The sequence below is a fragment of the Carcharhinus amblyrhynchos genome, chromosome 9 (assembly GCF_965287045.1).
Source record: "Carcharhinus amblyrhynchos chromosome 9, sCarAmb.v2.hapA, whole genome shotgun sequence".
NCBI lineage: Eukaryota > Metazoa > Chordata > Chondrichthyes > Carcharhiniformes > Carcharhinidae > Carcharhinus > Carcharhinus amblyrhynchos.
The window spans coordinates 1078678-1101287 of NC_137332.1; the positions used below are offsets into that span (position 1 = coordinate 1078678).

The 22610-nt window shown below is 45.5% G+C and overlaps 1 protein-coding gene across 1 annotated transcript in view; it reads right to left on the reverse strand.

Annotated features, from left to right (window-relative positions):
* Nucleotides 1-22610, reverse strand: part of col11a1a (collagen, type XI, alpha 1a) — a 443284-nt gene that overhangs the window by 313125 nt on the left and 107549 nt on the right. The window contains exons 6-8 of the mRNA XM_080195067.1: nt 17729-17836; nt 16876-16974; nt 14496-15029 (exon numbers count right to left, since the gene is read on the reverse strand). Coding sequence (XP_080051193.1) covers nt 14496-15029; nt 16876-16974; nt 17729-17836 — 741 coding nt within the window. The remainder of the gene's footprint in view (nt 1-14495; nt 15030-16875; nt 16975-17728; nt 17837-22610) is intronic.

The window sequence follows — 22610 nt, forward strand, 5'->3', positions numbered from 1 at the left end:
CCAGCCTATAATTCCCCGCCTTTTGCCTGGCACCCTTCTTAAACAACGGCGTAACATTAGCCGTTTTCCAATCCTCCGGCACTTCCCCGGAAGCCAGCGACATCTGGAAAATAACCACCAAGGCATCCACTATCACCTCCGCCATTTCTTTCAGAACCCTCGGATGCATTCCATCCGGTCCTGGGGACTTGTCCACAATCAGCCCCCTCCAGTCTGTCGAGCGAGGAGGATTCGCAATAAAGTGGATGAACTTGCAGCGTGGATCAGTACCTGGAACTTTGATGTTGTGGCCATTTCAGAGACATGGATAGAGCAGGGGCAGGAATGGTTGTTGCAGGTTCCGGGGTTCAAATGCTTCAGTCGGAGTAGAGAAGGAGGTAGAAGCGGGGGAGGGGTAGCATTATTGGTCAGGGACTGTATCACAGTGTCAGAGAGGAGGTTTGATGAGGACTTGTCTGTTGAGGTAGTATGGGCGGAGATTAGAAATAGGAGAGGAGAGGTCACCCTGTTGGGAGTCTTTTATAGACCTCCTAAAAGTTCTAGAGAGGTTGAGGAAAGGATTGCGGAGACGATCCTGGTTAGGAGTGAAAGTAATAGGGTAATTGTTATGGGGGATTTTAACTTTACTAATATTGATTGGAATTGTTATAGCTCTAGCTCGTTAGAGGGGTCAGTTTTTGTGCAAAGTGTGCAGGAAGGTTTTTTGACTCAGTATGTAGATAGGCCAACTAGAGGTGAGGCTATATTGGATTTGGTGCTGGGAAATGAGCCAGATCAGGTGTTGGATTTGGAAGTTGGTGTGCATTTTGGTGATAGTGACCACAATTCGGTTACGTTCACCTTAGTGATGGAAAGGGATAGGCATGAACCTCGGGCCAGTGGTTTTAGCTGGGGGAAGGGTAATTATGAGGCTATTTGGAGAGAATTAGGAAACATAGGTTGGACTAGGAGATTACAGGGATTGGGAACGTCCGAAATGTGGAGTTTTTTCAAGGAGCAGCTACTGCGAGTCTGTGATAGGTATGTCCCTGTCAGGCAAGGTGGAATTGGTAAGGCTAGGGAACCGTGGTGCACCAAAAAAGTTGATTCGTTGGTTAAAAAGAAAAAGGAGGCTTATGTTCGGATGAGACGTGAGCACTCGGATAGTGCACTAGAGAGCTTTAGATTGGCTAGGAGGGAGTTGAAGAGCGAGCTAAGAAGAGCTAAAAGAGGACATGAGAAGACTTTGGCTGATAGGGTTAAGGAGAATCCTAAGGCGTTCTATAGGTATGTCAAGAACAGAAGGTTGGTTAGGGCAAGGTTAGGGCCAGTTATAGACGGCAGAGGGAAGTTATGTGTGGAACCGGAGGAGATTGGTGAAGCATTGAACCAATATTTCTCTTCGGTGTTCACGCAGGGGGACATGGATATAGCTGAGGAGGACACTGGGTTGCAGGGGAGTAGAATTGACAGTGTTACAGTTGATAAGGAGGATGTGCTGGATATTCTGGAGGGTCTGAAAATAGATAAGTCCCCTGGTCCGGATGGGATTTACCCCAGGATTCTCTGGGAGGCAAGAGAAGTGATTGCAGAGCCTCTGGCTCTGATCTTCAGGTCGTCGTTGGCCTCTGGTATAGTACCAGATGATTGGAGGTTAGCGAATGTTGTCCCATTGTTTAAGAAGGGGAACAGAGACTTCCCCGGGAATTATAGACCGGTGAGTCTCACTTCTGTTGTGGGCAAGGTTTTGGAAAAAATTATTAGGGATAGGATTTATAGTTATTTGGAGAGTAATGAGTTGATTGGAGATAGTCAGCATGGTTTTGTGGCGGGTAGGTCGTGCCTTACTAACCTTATTGAGTTTTTTGAGAAAGTGACCAAAGAGGTGGATGGGGGTAAGGCAGTGGACGTGGTGTATATGGATTTTAGTAAGGCGTTTGATAAGGTTCACCATGGTAGGCTTCTGCACAAAATGCAGATGTATGGGATTGGGGGTGATCTAGGGAACTGGATTAGGAATTGGCTAGCGGATAGGAGACAGAGGGTAGTGGTTGACGGTAAATATTCATCATGGAGTTCGGTTACAAGTGGTGTGCCTCAGGGATCTGTGTTGGGGCCACTGCTGTTTGTGATTTTTATTAATGATCTGGATGAGGGTATAGTTGGGTGGATCAGTAAATTTGCTGATGACACCAAAGTCGGAGGTGTGGTAGATAGTGAGGAAGGGTGTCATAGTTTGCAGGAAGACTTAGACAGGTTGCAGAGCTGGGCCGAGAGGTGGCGGATGGAGTTTAATGCAGAGAAATGTGAGGTAATTCACTTTGGTAGGAATAACAGATGTGTTGAGTATAGGGCTAACGGGAAGACTTTGAATAGTGTGGAGGAGCAGAGGGATCTAGGTGTATGTGTACATAGATCCCTGAAAGTTGGGAATCAAGTAGATAAGAAGTGATGTTAGGGGTAAGTTTTTCACTCAGAGGGTGGTGAGTGAATGGAATCGGCTGCCGTCAGTGGTGGTGGAGGCGAACTCGCTGGGGGCTTTTAAAAGACTTCTGGATGAGTATATGGGGTTTAATGAGATTGAGGGTTATAGATAGGTCTGTAGGTTGGTAGGTGATGATGTGATCGGCGCAACTTGTGGGCCGAAGGGCCTGTTTGTGCTGTAGTCTTCTATGTTCTATGTTCTATGTTCTATAAGGTTGTTAAGAAGGCATACAGTGTCTTGGCGTTTATTGGTAGGGGGATTGAATTTAGGAGTCGCAGCGTTATGTTGCAACTGTACACAACTCTGGTGCGGCCGCACTTGGAGTATTGTGTGCAGTTCTGGTCCCCGCATTATAGGAAGGATGTGGAGGCTTTGGAGAGGGTGCAGAGGAGGTTTACCAGGATGTTGCCTGGTATGGAGGGGAGATCCTATGAGGAGAGACTGAGGGATTTGAGGTTGTTTTCGTTAGAAAGAAGGCAGCTAAGAGGGGATCTTATTGAAACATATAAGATGATTAGAGGTTTAGATAGGGTGGACAGTGATAGCCTTTTTCCTCTGATGGAAAAATCTAGCACGAGGGGGCATGGCTTTAAACTAAGGGGGGGTAGTTATAGGACAGATGTCAGGGGTAGGTTCTTTACCCAGAGGGTGGTGAGGGATTGGAATGCCCTGCCTGCTGCAGTTGTAAATGCGCCTAGTTTGGGGGCGTTTAAGAGGTCTGTGGACAGGTTTATGGACGAAAAGGGATTGGTTTAGGTTAGTGGGTCGTTGTTGTTGTTTTTTTTTATTTTTTTTTTAACTGGTCGGCGCAACATCGTGGGCCGAAGGGCCTGTTCTGCGCTGTAATGTTCTATGTTCTATGTTCTATGTTCTATGTTCTATGTAGGACTTGTCTGTTGAGGTAGTATGGGCGGAGATTAGAAATAGGAGAGGAGAGGTCACCCTGTTGGGAGTCTTTTATAGACCTCCTAAAAGTTCTAGAGAGGTTGAAGAAAGGATTGCGGAGACGATCCTGGACAGGAGTGAAAGTAATAGGGTAATTGTCATGGGGGACTTTAACTTTATTAATATTGATTGGAATTGTTATAGCTCTAGCTCGTTAGAGGGGTCAGTTTTTGTGCAAAGTGTGCAGGAAGGTTTTTTGACTCAGTATGTAGATAGGCCAACTAGAGGTGAGGCTTTATTGGATTTGGTGCTGGGAAATGAGCCAGACCAGGTGCTAGACTTGGAAGTTGGTGTGCATTTTGGTGATAGTGACCACAATTCGGTTACGTTCACCTTAGTGATGGAAAGGGATAGGCATGAACCTCGGGCTAGTGGTTTTAGCTGGGGGAAGGGTAATTATGAGGCTATTAGGAGAGAATTAGGAAGCATAGGTTGGGCTAGGAGACTACAGGATCTGGGAACGTCCGAAATGTGGAGTTTTTTCAAGGAGCAGCTACTGCGAGTCCTTGATATGTATGTACCTGTCAGGCAAGGAGGAATTGGTAGGGCTAGGGAACCGTGGTGCACTAAAAAAGTTGATTCGTTGGTTAAAAGGAAAAAGGAGGCTTATGTCAGGATGAGACTTGAGGGCTCAGGTAGTACACTGGAAAGCTTTAGATTGGCTAGGAGGGAGTTAAAGAGTGAGTTAAGAAGGGCTAAAAGAGGACATGAGAAGACTTTGGCTGATAGGATTAAGGAGAATCCTAAGGTGTTCCATGGATATGTTAAGAACAGAAGATTGGTTAGGGCAAGATTAGGGCCAGTTAGAGATAGCAGTGGGAAGTTATGTGTGGAACCGAAAGAGATTGGAGAGGCATTGAACCAATATTTCTCTTCGGTATTCACGCAGAGGGACATAAATGTAGCTGTGGAGAACACTGGGTTACAGGGTTGTAAACTGGATAGTATTGCAGTTGATAAGGAGGATATGCTAGATATTCTTGACGGTTTGAAAATAGAAAAGTCCCCTGGGCCGGACAGGATTTACCCTAGGATTCTCTGGGAGGCAAGAGAGGCGATTGCAGAGCCTCTGGCTCTGATCTTCAGGTCGTCGTTGGTCACAGGTATAGTGCCAGAAGATTGGAGGATAGCGAATGTTGTCCCATTGTTTAAGAAGGGGAACAGAGACTTCCCTGGGAATTATAGACCGGTGAGTCTTACTTCTGTTGTGGGCAAGGTTTTAGAAAAAATTATTAGGGATAGGATTTATAGTTATTTAGAGAGTAATGAATTGATTGGAGATAGTCAGCATGGTTTTGTAGCGGGTAGGTCGTGCCTTACTAACCTTACTGAGTTTTTTGAGAAAGTAACCAAAGAGGTAGATGGGGGTAAGGCAGTTGACGTGGTATATATGGACTTTAGTAAGGCGTTTGATAAGGTTCACCATGGAAGGCTTCTGCAGAAAATGCAGATGTCTGGGATTGAGGGTGATTTAGTTAATTGGATCAGGAATTGGCTAGCAGATAGGAGACAGAGGGTGGTGGTTGATGGTAAATATTCGTCATGGAGTTCGGTTGCAAGTGGTGTGCCTCAGGGATCTGTTTTGGGGCCACTGCTGTTTGTAATTTTTATAAATGATCTGGATGAGGGTATAGTTGGGTGGATTAGTAAATTTGCTGATGACACCAAAGTCGGAGGTGTGGTAGATAGTGAGGAAGGGTGTCTTAGTCTACAGGGAGACTTGGACAAGTTGCAGAACTGGGCCGAGAGGTGGAGGATGGAGTTTAATGCAGAAAAGTGTGAGGTAATTCACTTTGGCAGGAATAACGGATGTGTAGAGTATGGGGCTAACGGTAGGACTCTGAATAGTGTGGATGAGCAGAGGGATCCAGGTGTATGTGTACATAGATCCCTGAAAGTTGGGAATCAAGTAGATAAGGTTGTTAAGAAGGCATACGGTGTCTTGGCGTTTATTGGTAGGGGGATTGAATTTAGGAGCCGCAGCGTCATGTTGCAACTGTACACAACTCTGGTGCGGCCGCACTTGGAGTACTGTGTGCAGTTCTGGTCCCCACATTATAGGAAGAATGTGGAGGCTTTGGAGAGGGTGCAGAGGAGGTTTACCAGGATGTTGCCTGGTATGGAGGGGAGGTCCTATGAGGAGAGACTGAGGGATTTGAGGTTGTTTTCGTTAGAAAGAAGGCGGCTAAGAGGGGATCTTATTGAAACATATAAGATGATTAGAGGTTTAGATAGGGTGGACAGTGATAGCCTTTTTCCTCGGATGGAGAAAGCTAGCACGAGGGGGCATAGCTTTAAATTAAGGGGTGGTAGTTATAGGACGGATGTCAGGGGTAGGTTCTTTACCCAGAGGGTGGTGAGGGATTGGAATGCCCTGCCTGCTGCAGTTGTAAATGCGCCTAGTTTGGGGGCATTTAAGAGATCCGTGGATAGGTTTATGGATGGAAAGGGATTGGTTTAGGTTAGAGGGTCATTGTTTTTTAACTGGTCGGCGCAACATCGTGGGCCGAAGGGCCTGTTCCGCGCTGTAATGTTCTATGCTCTATGTTCTAACAGCACTACGGGTGTACCTACGCCGTATGGACTGCAGAGGATTGAAGAAGGCAGTTCTCCACCGCCTTCTCGAGGGCAGTTAGGAATGGGCAATAAATGCTGGTCCATCCTATCAATGATTTCAAAAAAATAAACCCTTTTGGTTGGGGTTTTCCAGTGGCCCTCACCCCAAGGCCGAAAATCCCACCCGAGGTCAACACACTTTTGTTTGGTCCATCCCCCGCCCCCCCACCCACTCTGATTCCCGTGGCGAGCGGAATGGGAAAATTCCACCCTTTATCCCAGGAATAAGACAAGCGAAACTTCTCTGACCTGCTTTCCACTGTAACGTGGCCAAAACTGTACGCAGTATTCCAGATGTGGTCTCACCAACACCCCGCACATCTGCAGTCAAATATTCCAAATTTTGCATTCCATTTCGCTCACAATAAATACCAACATTCCATTTTCCTTCCTGATCACTTACTGCACCTGTGTAGAAGGATCTAGATAGGCTGGGCGAATGGGCCAGGAAATGGCAAATGGAATTTAATGTTGGCAAGTGTGAGGTGGTCCACTTTGGTAGGAATAATGGTAGGAAGGACTATTACTTACGTGGCGAAAAACTGCAGCAGGCGACGGTGCAGAGGGACCTCGGGGTCCTTGTGCATGAGTCGCAAAAACCCAGCCTGCAGGTGCAGCAGGTGGTCAGGAAGGCGAATGGGATGCTGGCCTTCATAGCGAGGGGGATTGAATATAAAAGTAGGGAGGTCTTGCTGCAGCTGTATAGGGCACTGATGAGGCCGCAGCTGGAGTACCATGTGCAGTTTTGGTCGCCGCACTTACGCAAGGATATTTTGGCCTTGGAAGGAGTGCAGAGGAGGTTTACTAGGCTGATTCCGGAGTTGAGGGGGTTGAGCTATGAGGAGAGGCTGAATAAACTAGGCTTGTACTCGTTAGAGTTTAGAAGAATGAGGGGAGATCTCATTGAGACATATAAGATGATGAATGGGGTGGATAGGATAGAGGTGGAGAGGCTCTTCCCGCTCAGAAAGGACAGTAGGACTAGGGGGCACAGCCTCAAGATAAAGGGGGGGCGATTTAGAACGGAGTTGAGGAGAAACTTCTTCGCTCAAAGGGTGGTGAATCTCTGGAATTCTCTGCCCGTTGAAGTGGTGGAGGCTGCCTCGCTAAATATATTTAAGACGCAGGTTGATAGGTTTTTGATAGGCAAGGGGATTAAGGGTTATGGGGAGAGGGCGGGAATGTGGAACTGAGACACGACAGATCAGCCATGATCTTATTGAATGGCGGGGCAGGCTCGAAGGGCTAGATGGCCTACTCCTGCTCCTATTTCTTATGTTCTTATGTTCTGTGTAACGATATATCCTGATTGATGTACCAGGACATCCAGATCCCTCTGTAACTCAGAGTTCTGTAATCTCTCCCCATTTAAATAAATTGCTGCTTTTTCTTTATTCCTGCGAAAGTGGACAAGTTCATATTTTCCCATATTATATGCCATCTGACAATTTTTTGCCCACTCTCTTAATCTGTTGAAGTCCCATTGTAAACTCTTTTCCCAAGTTCTCCTCCTATTTATTACGCTTTCATCAGAAAATGTAGCTATCGTATATTAGCTAAGTCATTGAAATGGATTGTAAAGAGCTATGGCCCCAGCACTGATCCCTGTGGCACTCCCCTAGTTACATCTGGCCAACCTGAAACACACTCATTTATCCCGATCTCTGCTCTGTGTTAGCTAAACAGCTCTGAATCCCCATACTCACACATCACCCCCTGCACCCTACCCCATGCTTACTGACATCATGAAGGAACCTGTGATATGGCTCCTCATCAAAAGCCTTCTGGAAATCCAAGTACATCACATCCACAGATTCCCCTTTAACCACATTGCTTGTTATTCCTCAAAATATTCAAATCAATTCGTTAAATATGATTTCCTTTTCACAAACAAATGTTTACTTTGCCTGATCAAATTATGATTTTCTAAGAACCCTGCTCCTGGATAATGGATTTGAGCAGTTTCCCTGGGACAGATACTAGATTAACTGGTTGGATTAATTTCCTGCTTTCTGTCTCGCTTCTTTCTTGAATAAAGGTGTTACATTCACTGTTTTCCAATCCGCGGGGATCCTTCCAGAACCTAGGAACTTTGGAAGATTATATCAATGTGAAACACCTGCCCCTTCACCTCCTCCCTGCTCACATCACAGGGTCCAAACACCAGGTGAAGGAGTGCTTCCTTGTCAGACCCCACTTGGAGTACTGTGCGCAGTTCTGGTCGCCTCACTACAAGAAGGATGTGGAAGCTATTGAGAGGGTGCAGAGGAGATTTACAAGGATGTTGCCGGGATTGGGAGGCATGCCTTATGAGGATAGGTTGAGGGAGCTAGGTATTTTCTCCCTGGAGAGATGAAGGATGAGAGGCGACCTGATAGAGGTTTATAAGATGTTGAGAGGAATAGATAGGGTGGATTCTTGGAGGCTATTTCCCAGGGCTGAAATGGTCGCTATGAGAGGGCACAGGTTTAAGGTGCTGGGGAGCAAGTACAGAGGAGATGTCAGGGGTAAGTTTTTCACTCAGAGGGTGGTGAGTGAGTGGAATTGGCTGCCGTTGGTGGTGGTAGAAGCGAACTCGCTGGGGTCTTTTAAGAGACTTCTGGATGAGTATATGGGATTTAATGGGATTGGGAGTTATAGATAGGCCTGGTAGGTATGGATATGATAGGCACAACTTGTGGGCCGAAGGGCCTGTTTGTGCTGTAGTGTTCTATGTTCTATGTTCACAGGTGAGATGTTTGAAGATTGGAGAGTGGCAAATGTTGAGCCTTTGTTTAAAAAGGGTTGCAGGGAAAAGCCTGGGAACTACAGGCCAGTGAGCCTCACATCTGTGGTGGGTAAATTGTTGGAAGGTATTTTGAGAGACAGGATCTACAGGCATTTAGAGACACAAGGACTGATTAGGGACAGTCAGCATGGCTTTGAGAGTGGAAAACCATGTCTCATAAATTTAATTGAGTTTTTTGAAGGGGTAATGAAGAAGGTAGATGAGGGCAGTGCAGTTGATGTTGTCTACATGAACTTTAGCAAGGCCTTTGACAAGGTACCGCATGGTAGGTTGTTGCATAAAGTTAAATCTCACGGAATCCAGGGTGAGGTATCGAAATGGATACAAAATTAGCTTCTTGACAGAAGCCAGAGGGTGGTTGTAGAGAGTTGTTTTTCAAACTGGAGGCCTGTGACCAGCGGTGTGCCTCAGGGATCAGTGCTGGGCCCACTGTTATTTGTCATTTCTATTAATGATTTGGATGAGAGTATAGGAGGCATGGTTAGTAAGTTTGCAGATGACACCAAGATTGGTGGCATAGTGGGCAGTGAAGAAAGTTATCACAAATTGCAGTAGGATTTTGATCAATTGGGCCAGTGGGCTGACAAATGGCAGATGGAGTTTAATTTAGGTAAATGTGAGGTGATGCATTTTGATAAATTGAATCAGGGCAGGACTTACTCAGTTAATGGTAGGACACTGGGGAGAGTTACAGAACAAAGAGATCTAGGGGTACAGGTTCATAGCTCCTTGAAAGTGGAGTCACAGGTGGACAGAGTGGTGAAGAGTGGTGAAGGAGATGAGGGGGTTGGACTATGAAGAGAGTCTAAATAGACTGGGTCTGTACTCGTTGGAGTTTAGAAGGATGAGGGGGGATCTTATAGAGACGTATAAGATAATGAAGGGGATGGATAGGGTAGAGGTAGAGAGATTCTTCCCACTTAGAAAGGACAGCAGGACTAGAGGACACAGCCTCAAGATAAGGGGGGGGTGGGCAGTTTAGAATGGAGTTGAGGAGGAACTTCTTCACCCAAAGGGTGGTGAATCTCTGGAATTCTCTGCCCGTTGAAGTGGTGGAGGCTACCTCGCTAAATATATTTAAGACGCGGGTAGATAGGTTTCTGATAGACAGGGGAATTAAGGGTTATGGGGAGAAAGCGGGAAAGTGGAACTGATCCACTTCAAATCAGCCATGATCTTATTGAATGGTGGGGCAGGCTCGAAGGGCTAGATGGCCTACTCCTGCTCCTATTTCTTATGTTCTTATGTTCATTCAGCATGCTTGGTTTCATTGGTCAGAACATTGAATACAGGAGTTGGGATGACTTGTTGAAGTTGTACAAGACATTGGGAAGGCTACACTTTGAATACTGTGTACAGTTCTGGTCACCCTATTATAGAAAGGATATTATTAAACTAGAGTGCAGAAAAGATTTACTAGGATGCTACTTGGATTTGCTGGATTGAGATATAAGAAGAGGCTGGATAGACTGGGACGTTTTTCTCTGGAGTGCAGGAGGCTGAGGGGTGATCTTATAGAGGTCTATAAAATAATGAGGGGCACAGATCAGCTAGATAGTCAATATCTTTTCCCAAAGGTAGGGGAGTCTAAAACTAGAGGGCAGAGGTTTAAGGTGAGAGGGGAGAGATACAAAAGTGTCCAGAGGGACAATTTTTTCACACAGAGGGTGGTGAGTGTCTGGAACAAGCTGCCAGAGGCAGTAGTAGAGGCGGGTACAATTTTATCTTTTAAAAAGCATTTAGAGAGTTACATGGGTACGATGGGTATTGAGGGATATGGGCCAAGTGCGGGCAATTGGGACTAGCTTAGGGGTTTAAAAAAATGGTGGCATGGACAAGTTGGGCCGAAGGGCCTGTTTCCATGCTGTAAACCTCTATGACTCTGTGAGATCCCCCTCATCCTCCGACGCTCCAGTGAAAACAATCCAAGTTTGTTCAACCTTTCGTATTAGTCCATATCCTCCAAATGAGGCAACATCCTGGTAAATCTCTCCTGCACCCTTTCCAATGCATCAACATCCTTCCGGTACTGTAGCGACCAGAATTGTACTCCAAATGCGGCTGAACCAAAGTCTTATACACAGCTGTAACATGATTTTCCAATTCCTATACCCAACACCCCGATCGATGAAGGGCAGTATGCCAAACACCTTCCTGACCACCTTGTCCACCAGAGTTACCACCTTTAGGGAATTTTGATCTGCGTGCCTAGCTCCTTCTGTGTGCTAATATTTCTATGGACTCTACCATTTACCGAATATGTTCCTTCTGCAGGAGACCTTCCAGGATCGCATCACCTCACATTTAATAATCAGGTTAAATTCCCAGGTCTCCAGCTGATTTATACCCTGCCTCATCCTCTGACAATCCTCCTCACTATCCGCTACTCCCCTAGTTTCAGTATCATCTGCAAATTTACTAATCAGACCACCTACATCTTCCTCTAAATGTATTGCAAACAGCAGAGGCCCCTGTACTGATCCTTGTGGATCTCCAGTTAGAAAATCCCCTTCCACTGCCACTCTCTGCTTTCTGTGCCCAAGCCAGCTTCATTTTCGACTTTTTTAAAAATCTCTCTTACCATCCTGCATTCACCCCACTTCGCTCATCCCACCCCAGCAGGGCCTTTTATTTAATGTCCCAGGTTGTCCTTTCACACTCTGCTTAACTTTGTTCTGCTGTTAATAAATCCTGAATGGACAAAGAACAAAGAACAAAGAAAATTACAGCAGAGAAACAGGCCCTTCGACCCTCCAAGCCTGTACTGACCATGCTGCCCAGCTGAGCTAATAACCCCCATATCCCTCTATTCCCATCTTATTCATGCATTTGTCAAGATGCCGCTTAAAAGTCACTATCATATCCTCTTCCACTACCTCCCCCGGCAGCGAGTTCCAGGTACCGACCACCCTTTGTGTAAAACGTTTGCCTCATAATCTTCACGTCCCTCACACAATAAACCAATGCCCCTAGAAACTGACTCTTCTACTGTTGGAAAAAGCTTCTGACTATTCAAGTAGTCATGGTGTGGAGATGCCGGCGTTGGACTGGGGTAAACACAGTAAGAAGTCTGACAACACCAGGTTTAAGTCCAACCGATTTATTTGATAGTAAACTCACAAGCTTTCGAGGTTCCCCTCTTCATCAGGTGAATGGAGAGCTCTGGCCAGGCTCTCCATTCACCTGACAAAGAGGCGAACCTTGAAAGCTAGTGAGTTTACTATCAAATAAATCGGTTGGACTTAAACCTGGTGTTGTCAGACTTCTTACTGTATTCAAGAAGTGGCAGATGGAATACAATGTGGGAAAGTGTGAGGTTACGCATTTTGGTAGCAAGAATGGAGACATAGACTATTCTCTAAATGGGGAGGAATTCAGAAATCAGAAGTGCAAAGGGACTTGGGAATCCTAATTCAGGATTCTCTTAAAGTTAACTTGCAGGTTTAGTTGGTAGTTAGCAAGTCAAATGTAATGTTAGCATTCATTTTGAGAGGACAAGAATATAAAAGCAGGGATGGATTGCTGAGGGTGTATCAAGCTTTGGTCCGACCACATTTGGAATATTGTGAGCGCTTTTAATGATTGATATTCCCTCTGTATCCCAACTTCTACAATCTCTCTTCATCAAAATAAGATTCTGCCAAAGTGGACAAGTTTACATTTTCGACAATAATCTCTCCCTCAAAGTTAACAAAATGAAGGAAGTTGTCATCGACTTCAGGAAGTGTAAAGGAGAACATGCCCCTGTCTACATCAACGGGGATGAAGTAGAGAGGGTCGAGAGCTTCAAGTTTTTAGGTGTCCAGAACACCAAAACCGTCCTGGTTCCATCACACCTCTACTTTCTCAGGAGTCTAAGGAAATTTGGCATGTCCGCTGCGACTCTCACCAACGTTTACAGATGCCCCATAAAAAGCATTCTTTCTGGTTGTATCACAGCTCGGTCAGGGCTCCTGCTCTGCCCAAGACCACAAGAAAGCACAAAGAATCCATCACCCAAATCAACCTCCCATCCATTAACTCTGTCTACACTTCCCGCTGCCTCAGCAAAGCAGCCAGCATAATCAAGGACCCCATGCACCCCGGACATTCTCTCATCCACCTTTCTCCGTCAGGTAAAAGGGACAAAAATCTGAGGTCACGGACCAACTGACTCAAGAGCAGCTTCTTCCCTGCTGCTGTCAGACTTTTGAAAGGACCTACCTCGCATTAAGTTGATCTTTCTCTACACTCTAGCTCTGACTGTAGCACTACATTCTGCACACTCTCCTTTCCTTCTCTATGAACGGTATGCTTTGTCTGTATAGCACGCAATAAATAATATTTTTCACTGCGTCTGCGTACATTTACGATAATAAATCAAATCAAATCTTGTATCCAATCCTTTTGCAATATCATACTGTCAGTTACAACTTGAAAATGGTTTATATATATATATATCGCTTTTCTCTGATTCTTGTTCATTGTTAGATTATCTCTTATCAATCCTAACCTTAGAAACACAGAACCTGTAGAAACTATAGAAACCATAGAAAATTACGGCTCAGAAACAGGCCCTTCTTGTCTGTGCCGAACCATTTTTTACCTAGTTCCACTGACCTGCACTTGGACCATATCCCTCCACACCTCTCTCATCCGTGTACCTGTCCAAGTTTCCAAGTTTTTCTTAAATGTTAAAAGTGACCCCGCATTTACCACTTTATCCGGCAGCTCATTCCACACTCCCACCACTCTCTGTGTGAAGAATCCCCCCCTAATATTCCCTTTAAACTTTTCTCCTTTCACCCTTAACCCATGCCCTCTGGTTTTTTTCTCCCCTAGCCTCAGTGGAAAAAGCCTGCTTGCATTCACTCTATCTATACCCATCAAAATCTTATACACCTCCATCAAATCTCCCCTCATTCTTCTACACTCCAGGGAATAAAGTCCTAACCTATTCAATCTCTCTCTGTAACTCAGCTTCTCAAGTCCCGGCAACATCCTTGTGAACCTTCTCTGCACTCTTTCAACCTTATTTACATCCTTCCTGTAACTAGGTGACCAAAACTGTACACAATACTCTAAATTCAGCCTCACCAATGCCTTATATAACCTTACCATAACACTCCAACTTTTATACTCGATACTTTGATTTATAAAGGCCAATATACCAAAAGCACTCTTTATGACCCTATCCACCTGTGACACCACTTTTAGGGAATTATGTATCTGTATCCCCAGATCCCTCTGTTCTACTGCACTCTTCAGTGTCCTACCATTTAGCCTGTACGTTCTGCTTTGGTTTGTCCTTCCAAAGTGCAATACCTCACACTTGTCTGCTTTAAATTATGATTCTGTTTCTATGTTCACCCTAACCTTGTGAAATAATACTTGTTGAGGCACCTTCTCATTTACTTGAGGCATAATCTTTGCCACACAGCAAGATGGAATCTCAATCACTCATTTCTCTGATAATTCCACTTATTTATTGATAATATGGAATTGAAATCTGACCAATTAATGTCCCCCTTTCCTGAGCTGTCAGGAGATGCTCAGGACTGGGGATGTAAGCTGACCGGGAGCTGGAGAAGATCAGAAAAGATCAGCTTCACCGCTGTGTATCTTTTCTGAAAGCCAAGTTCATTATTTTTAAAGCGAAATGATTGGAGTTGAAAACTTGCAGTAAAGAATCTGTGAACTTACACTTGTCTCGGCTGGGACCCCAGGACCAAACTCATCCCGGGAAGATGTGCTTGTTGGGTCCTTATCCTCATATTCTGTGACCTCGTAATAATATTCATCTTCATAACGCTTAGTGTCATATTCATTGGGGTCATATTCTTCAACATCATAAGCTTTGAAATCATGCTCATCAGTGCTCGTTCCTTTGCTGGAAGAATTTTTGACATCATGCCCATCGCGGTCATGCCCATCGAGGTCACGCCCATCAAGGTCACGCCCATCAAGGTCATGCCCATCGAGGTCATGCCCATCGAGGTCACGCCCATCGAGGTCATGCCCATCAAGGTCACGCCCATCGAGGTCATGCCCATCGAGGTCATGCTTTTTGCCATCATACTCCTTGAAGTCATATTCACTGGGATCGTACTCTTTGAAATCATACTCGTTCAGGTCATACTCGTTGAACTCCTGTTCCTTTTCTTCAGTCTCTTTCTTCTCATGATAATAATCCTCTCCAGTCAGGTATTCGTCTTTATAGTCATCCTCAGTATTTGTCTTATTTAATCCAAGTGAAGTTCACAGTGTTTGGGAAATGAAAAATGATATTAGCATTGTGTTAGCAAAGCGTCAGTTTAATTTGACAACACGGTGCATTGCAAAGTAGCCCGAGAGATGTTTGATGCTGCTCTCTTCTGCTTTTTGAGTGAGTAGGGACAACAGTTGTGTTTTATAGCTCACATCAGGAAGTGGCTTTATCATTATGAAAAACACATTTATACAAAATAGTCAGACTGCATGCAGAGGTCTGACCGAAATAAAAGGAGCAATTATTCATGAACAAATTCAACAGCTATTGGGAATTTGAAATGAATGAGGAAATATTTCCTCTGACATCTTCATCTCTTGGTAATCTTTGCAAGCAACTGTCCGTGTCGAGGCAATGGATGGATCAGAATTTTTAACTTTATTTTCCTTTGATTCATTTCAGCTTTTCTCGGTGATTTGGTGACTATGAATGATGCAGATATTGGAAAGCTCAAAGTTTCAGAAAAAAACTGTTAGATAAACTCTCCCAAAGACTTTTTACCATCTTGTCTAATCATGGGGATTGTAACTTTAGGTTTACACAGTGTTTGGAAACATTTGTGGGGAAAATAACAAAGCAACTTCTTAAACCCAAAGCTCAGAAGTCAGCTTGAATCTTGGTGAACTGAATGTTGTGCTGATAGGGTGAGTTAAAGGCAGCCTGGGAAGGGGAGGTTTGTGTGAAGGATAAACACCAAGAGGCCTGTGTCTGTGATTTCTATTTGATGTAATTGAATGAACAGAGCCTGGGGCAAGTTCTGGAGGAACCTGAAACTGTACAGCTTGGTGTGAACTTTTCATCAGGTCGTAGCTGAGGAACAAGAGCAACTCAGCGCACGTAACGCTGAGATCTCTGTTAATATGGCTGTCCAGCTTAAGGGTACATTCAAACTCCAAGTATAGTGTCAGGGTGAAGTGACTTCACTTTCCCTTGCTGTCAGTGGGAAGAGTCCAGAACAGGGAGGAATATAACTTTAAAATAAATACTTGGCCATTCAGGGGTGAGACCAAACAAGGGAAGTAGCAAACAGGAACTCACTCCCCCCACGGGGCTGTGACTCTGGGGTTATTCAGAATTCTCAAATTGATGGATTCCGTCCCAGTGTTAAAATTCAAGGTGGGTCAATAGATTGAGTTACATTTCAGCTCTGGTCCAATTGAATAGTGGAACAAAGAGCTTAACAACCTCCTACTGATCCTAACATAGCAAAGACCCAATCCCGGTAGACAGCAGCGGAACCCAGTGTAAGATTCACTGAATCAAATAAAGTCAAATAAATGTTAAAACTTCCACCTTCATTAGACATTGCCTCGAGCTTTGATTCTCATTTACCGACATGTTAAATAGAAGCAGCAAATGTAATGTCTGGTGAATGAATTAATGTTAAACAAATTGCACAATTTGTTACTCTCCAAATCCAACATAAAGAGCAGTTTGTCAAAAATTTTAAAATGTTTAAAATTCATGATGTGATTGGCAACCGGAGTGAAAATGTTGGATTTAGCTCAATCTAAACATGTTTGGTGTTTTCAGATGAGCAGTAACTCTCCAATATGCTTTCAGACTGAGATGAGGACTGAACTCCATCTTATCACTTTACCGCTTACCTTTTCTAATGTCTGTGGCACTGCCGCTAACCTCAGGTTTGGGTCAGAGTCTTTCTCCTTTCAAACTCTCTCAAGCCTGGCCACCAATCTCTCAGAATGTGGAAAAATCCCAGGCTATTATAAACTGGTAAATTTACACATGTTAAAGATTGCAAAGGTTCTGACGGGATAAACTGAGACAAGATTCCCCAGGTTTTGTTTTTTTTACCTCATTAACTTTCTCTTTGGCTGCTGAGCTGGTGGTTTCTTCATAGGTTTCGTAGTAATATTCCTCTCCAGTCTGTTCTGGCAACACATTGTTCAGAACCTGAGTTGAAATTGAGATAAAACATTGCAAAGTTTACTCAGTGACACATCGTAAATCAAGTGAAAATTTGGCAGATTCAGCCAGAGTGATTGAGGGTGGGAAAGAAGAGGTGGGGGTTACGGGGGAGGGTGGGGTTAAAGGTCATTCAGGTCTATCATCAGAGATCTTCCGGTCTTGACTCCTCAGAAGATCTTGATCACTTTTGCTACCTTTGGCCCAACCTTGAGTTTTGATGCTGTTTGGTGACTGGACAAGTTCTGTATCCTCTTCTCAGACGTAAAGATTTTTTTGGAAGTAATCTTTGTCGCTATGTTCTGAGTTTTAGTTTGTCCAACATCCTTCTTCAATGTGATGAATGAAATGGATTTCTTTTTCTGAAAAATGTGGTGAGAGATGGAATGGAAAAGAGCGTAAATAATGATGGCAGGAAAACAGGAAAAGTATGAATCGAAGGGGGCAACCGATCTGTGTTCCTGACTCCCAGCTGTGAATAAAAACCATGTGGAGACAGGGAGGGAGAGAGAGAAGAATTGAGGGAAAGGAAGGGATGGTTTGAGGGATGGAAGGGAGGGATTGAGGGAAAGGGAAGGAGGGAGGAATTGTAGGCAGGAGGGATTGAGGAAAATGAAAGACAGGAAAGAGTTGTTCTGGAGAAAAGTGAATGGTGAGTTTGATGAGAATGACCAGAGGATGGACAGGATGAGTGGACAAAGATAACAGACCATGCTGAAGATTGGAATCTGGTCTTTGTTACCTCAGTTGGGGATTCTGTCCCTTCCAGTGTTGATTTTTCCTCAGTTGGCCGATAGTCAAACTCATCACTATAATCATAGTCATATTCCAGTATTTCTTCTGGAGAGTACTGTGCCATGAGGGAAATGCAACCACAGTTAATGTTAGTGCAATCCAGGAGGACCTGGCTCAGCAGAATCAACCTTTTCACAGACAATAAGAAATGAAAATATATTCTGAGGAGTGAGTTGGAGCATGGCGCTGTGCACTGAGGCGCAGTGAACGCTGGCCAATCACTGGCCAGTTGTATATCATCCATTGCGCATCATTGCTCAGACGCACAAAAACCAATCTCCAGCATATTTTCATCCAGTCAGCTCAATGTTCAGAATTTCCAACCAACTGCTCACTATCAGAGCCCAATAACCAGGGACAGTTTATGTTCTATCTTGGGCTTATGAATGGGACTATCTGGATAGCACTTTTGGAAGCCAGTACAGACTCAATGGGCTGAATGGCCTTATTCCGTGCTGTAACAGTTCTATGATCTGGAATGTGCTGCCTGAAAGGGCAATGAAAGCAATTCAACAAAGACTTTTAACAGGAAATTAGATTTTTAAAAGATTACTTCATGGGATGTGGGTGTTGCTGGTGAGACCAGCATTTACTGCCCATCCCTAATTACCCTTCAGAAAGTGGTGGTGAGCTGCCTCTTGAAACACTGCACTCCCTCAGGTGTAGGTACACCCACGGTGCTGTTAGGGAAAGAGTCCCAGGATTTTGACCCAGTGAGAGTGAAGGAATGGCGATATATTTCCAAGTGAGGATGGTGAGCGACTTGGAGGGGAACCTCCAGGCGAGGGTGTTCCCAGGTATCTGCTGTCCTTCTAGATGGTAGAGGTCATGGGTTTGGAAGGTGCTATTGAAGGATCCTTGGTGAGTTACTGCAGTGCATCTTGTAGATGGTACACGGCTGTGACTGTGCCTCGGTGGTGGAGGGAGTGAATGTTTAAGGTGAGGGATAGCGTGCCAATCAGATGGGTTGATTTGTCCTGGATGTTGTTGAGTGGTTAGGGTGTTGTTAGAATCAGACTCCTCCAGACAAGTGAATAAATACTTGTTAAACAAACAGAAATTGCCGGAATGGGAGGAGAGGTGAGGAGAATGGGATTAATTGGATTGTTCTGTCAAAGAGACGGCACAGACAGGCACAATGGGCCAAATGGCCTCCCCTGCTGAAGGATTCTGTGATTTTGTATCAGACTCGCTACTGTCAGTGGCGAGTGTTAAGATTGGCAGATCGCTTGTGGAATTGTGCCCAGAGTTAGGGAAGAGGGGAAGGCCATCCAGAACTTCCCAACATTGAGTCATCTGGATTCAGAAGCTTAACTCTGTTTTTTTTTTCTCTGCAGCAGCTGCCAGGGCTCCTGGTTTTATCCAGCATTCTCTGTTTATATTCCTGAATTCCAGTATATTCCTTTAATTACACGGTAATCACACCCTCCCACTGTGGAACTCCTCAATGACAGGAAGGGTGGCATGGTGGCACAGTGGATTAGCACTGCTTCCTCACAGCGCCAAGGACCTGGGTTCAATTCCCAGCTTGGGTCACTGTAACTGTGCAGAATCTGCATGTTCTCCCTGTGTCTGCGTGGGTTTCCTCCGGGTGCTCCGGTTTCCTCCCATAGTCCAAAGATTTGTAGTTTAGGTGGATTGGCCATGATAAATTGCCCCTTGGTGTCAGGGAGAACTAGTTAGGAGAAATGCGTGGGGTTATCGGGCTGTGTGGGATTATGGTCGGAGCAGGCTCGATGGGCCAAATGGCCTCTTTCTGCACTGTAGATTCTATCATTCTATGAATGTGGCAAAGGTGACACAGAAATGTGGAGCGGGGATGCTTGACAGCAGCTTATACACACATTTTGTATTGGTTTGTAATATTTAAACAGCTCAGTAGGAGTCAGGGAGCTCTGAGGCAGAGCGAGGTACAGACTGGGAAAGCCAGTGGGCTCTGAGCAACAGGCAGTGACATCATGGAGCTGGTGGGAGGCGTGATTGATGGAATGTGTAATGATCCCAGGCTAGTGAGAACCCCTCTCTCCAGCAGAGTTTCCACTCCAACTTGGTTGAAAGATTGATGGTGAGCTGAAAGGAACCATCATTTTTGATCTCTTTAAATCTGTGATGCTGAGTGTCTTGGCTGGAGAATGAGCCCATACGTGTCGTTTTACTGCTGCTGACTGCAGCCTGGTTACTGTTCAGTTCTCCGGGGAGACGGGGGGGGATTTTATTTGACACAGTGAGTTGCTGTGATCTGGAATGTGCTGCCTGAAAGGGCGGTGGAAGCAGATTCAATAATAACTTTCAAAAGGGAATTGGGGAGAGAGTGGAAAAGGAACGAGCTTCCAGGACTGAGTGAGTCGAATTGGAGAGCCTGATCCAAGAGCCAGCACTTACACAGTGGGAAGAATGGCCTCTTTCTCTGATTCTATTGGCAAAGACTAAAGGTCAGGTGAAAATTGAAAGCAAAATACCGCAGACGCTCCAGTTTGGATTTTGTTTCCTGTACAAATTAAACTTTTACAATGACTGGACGAGGGAGTGATTATCAGGCTGTCTGGTCCTGTGCAGCAGGTTGAGAAAGTTAGAACATTGGTGACAACCAGAATCTTCTGGTGAAACGGTTAAACGGTTTCTTATCCCCCGTTTTAGCGGAGCAGGAGGAATTTGAAGTGTTAGTGATATTAGACACAGCCAGCTGCCCAGACTGACCAAGTTTGCGATATCACATTAACCCTTTCTCGTTTACACCAGCTCCGATCAGAGACAGGTACAGATGTTTGGCTGACATCTGTCCCGGATTCAATATCTGTACTCAATTCACTGGTGTCTGCAGATACCCAATCCCGAGCAGACTCAGTGTCAACAGCAACACTGATGCCTGTTTCTTTGATGGGGTGGGGGGGGGAATGGGGGGGTGGGGGTGGGGAATGGGGGGGGGGGGGGTGGAGAGGGGGGGTCGGTAAATGGAAAAGCAGGCACGGCAAATAAGCAGCGATGGCTTGAGATTTACCCATGATTCTCTCCTTTGTCACGTATCCATGGAAACAGGATTTCTGTTAGATGTTGAACTAAAGTTCTCTCCCCCCCAGGTTATCAGTTCACCAATCACTGTGAGAGTCAACACTCGATTCACAATTTCACCCCCCCCAACCCCCCCACCATCACCCAGCAGAAAGAACATCAACCCTTCAGCCCCATTCCCCCCCTCCCCTCTCAGACCAAGAGTTGGTAACAGTTTCCAGGATGAGGAAGGATACAGGTCGAAGGGCCGTAATGTTCGATGAGGATCTGGATTCGGGGGGACGGGGGGGGTCACTGGAGCTTCCAAAGCTGAGATGGGTGAGTTTTGATTGGGTGCTGGGGTACAGGTCAGCAATGAAGTAATGAAATGGTTGGATAACCTCGTCCGGGTCCCGCTGAACTCAAAGGAAAAGCTCCGGCCTGTTCCATCCTTCCTGACAGTTACAGTCCCTCCTAGAAACGTAGAAGGTTTACAGCACAGGAAGAGGCCACTCGGCCCATTATGTCTGTCCTGGCCCAAGCCTAATCTCACTTTCCAATGTTCGGCCCATGGTCCCGCAGGTTACAGAAATATCCGGAGACCTTTTAACTGAGTTGAAAGTCTCTGATTCTATTCCACTTTCAAACACAGTGTTTAAGATCCTCATAACCCTCTGGGCGAAAAACATTTCCCTCACCTCCCCTCTAAACTTTATATCGCTTTAAATCTCTGCTCCCGAGTCACTCACCTCTCTGCTAAAGTAAGCAAGACCTTCCCATCCACTCGACCCAGAGTTCTCACATCTCAATTAAATCTCTCCTCAGCCTCCTGTGATCCAAGGAGAACAACCCCAGACGATCCAACCTTTCCAATCCTGGTGGTAACATCCCTGTAAATCTCCTCTGCATCCTTTTGAAAGCAACTATATCCTTTCTGTAATGACCAGGACGTCACACAGTGCTTGAGTTGTGAATTCACTAATGATTCCTACAATCTCAGCAGAACCTCTCAGCTTCCAGATTGGAGACTGTGGCCAATAACTGAAGGGGTTCCATCTGTCTTCTTAACCATTTCTGTCCTGCTGCATCTGTGGACATTCAGCCCAAGGTCCCCCGCCTGCTCCATCCCTTTCCGTATCCTCCCATTTATTGTGTAATCCTTCGCCTTGTTTTAGATTCCCAAACACATCACCCTGATGTTTCGCTGGGTTGAGTTTATTTGTCATTTTCCTACCCACTGAATCAGCCTAATGATACCTTCTTGCAGACTCCAGTAATCCTCCTCTCTATCAGCCCAGTTTGGAATTATTGGCAAAACTTTTTGATCATCTCCTGACATTTACACCCAGATCATTAAAATCTATCAAAAAGCAGGAGGCTGAGAACTGAGCCCCATGGAACGTCCTGCCCCTGAAACTCCCCCCACCCCCGGAAACACCCCCCCCCCACCCCCAGAAACTGCCTCCCCGGAAACTCCTCCCCCACCCCCAGAAACTACCCCCTGGAAACTCCTCCCCGGAAACTCCTCCCCACCCCGAAACTGGTCCCCTGAAAACTACACTCCTGGAAACTGTCCCTCGTGCCAGAAACTGTCCCCTCTGAAAACTGACACCCTGGAAACTGCCCCCTCGGAAACTACCCCCCCACCCCCACCCCACAGAAACTACCCCCTGGAAACTGTCCCCACAGAAACTGCCTCCCCTGGAAACTGCCCCCAGAAACCCACCCCACCCTTGAAACTGCCCAACCAGAAACTGTCCCCCTGGAAACTGTCCTCCTGAAAATTGCACCACTCCAGAAAACTGCACCCCCCCCCCGAAACTGCGACCCCTGGAAACTGC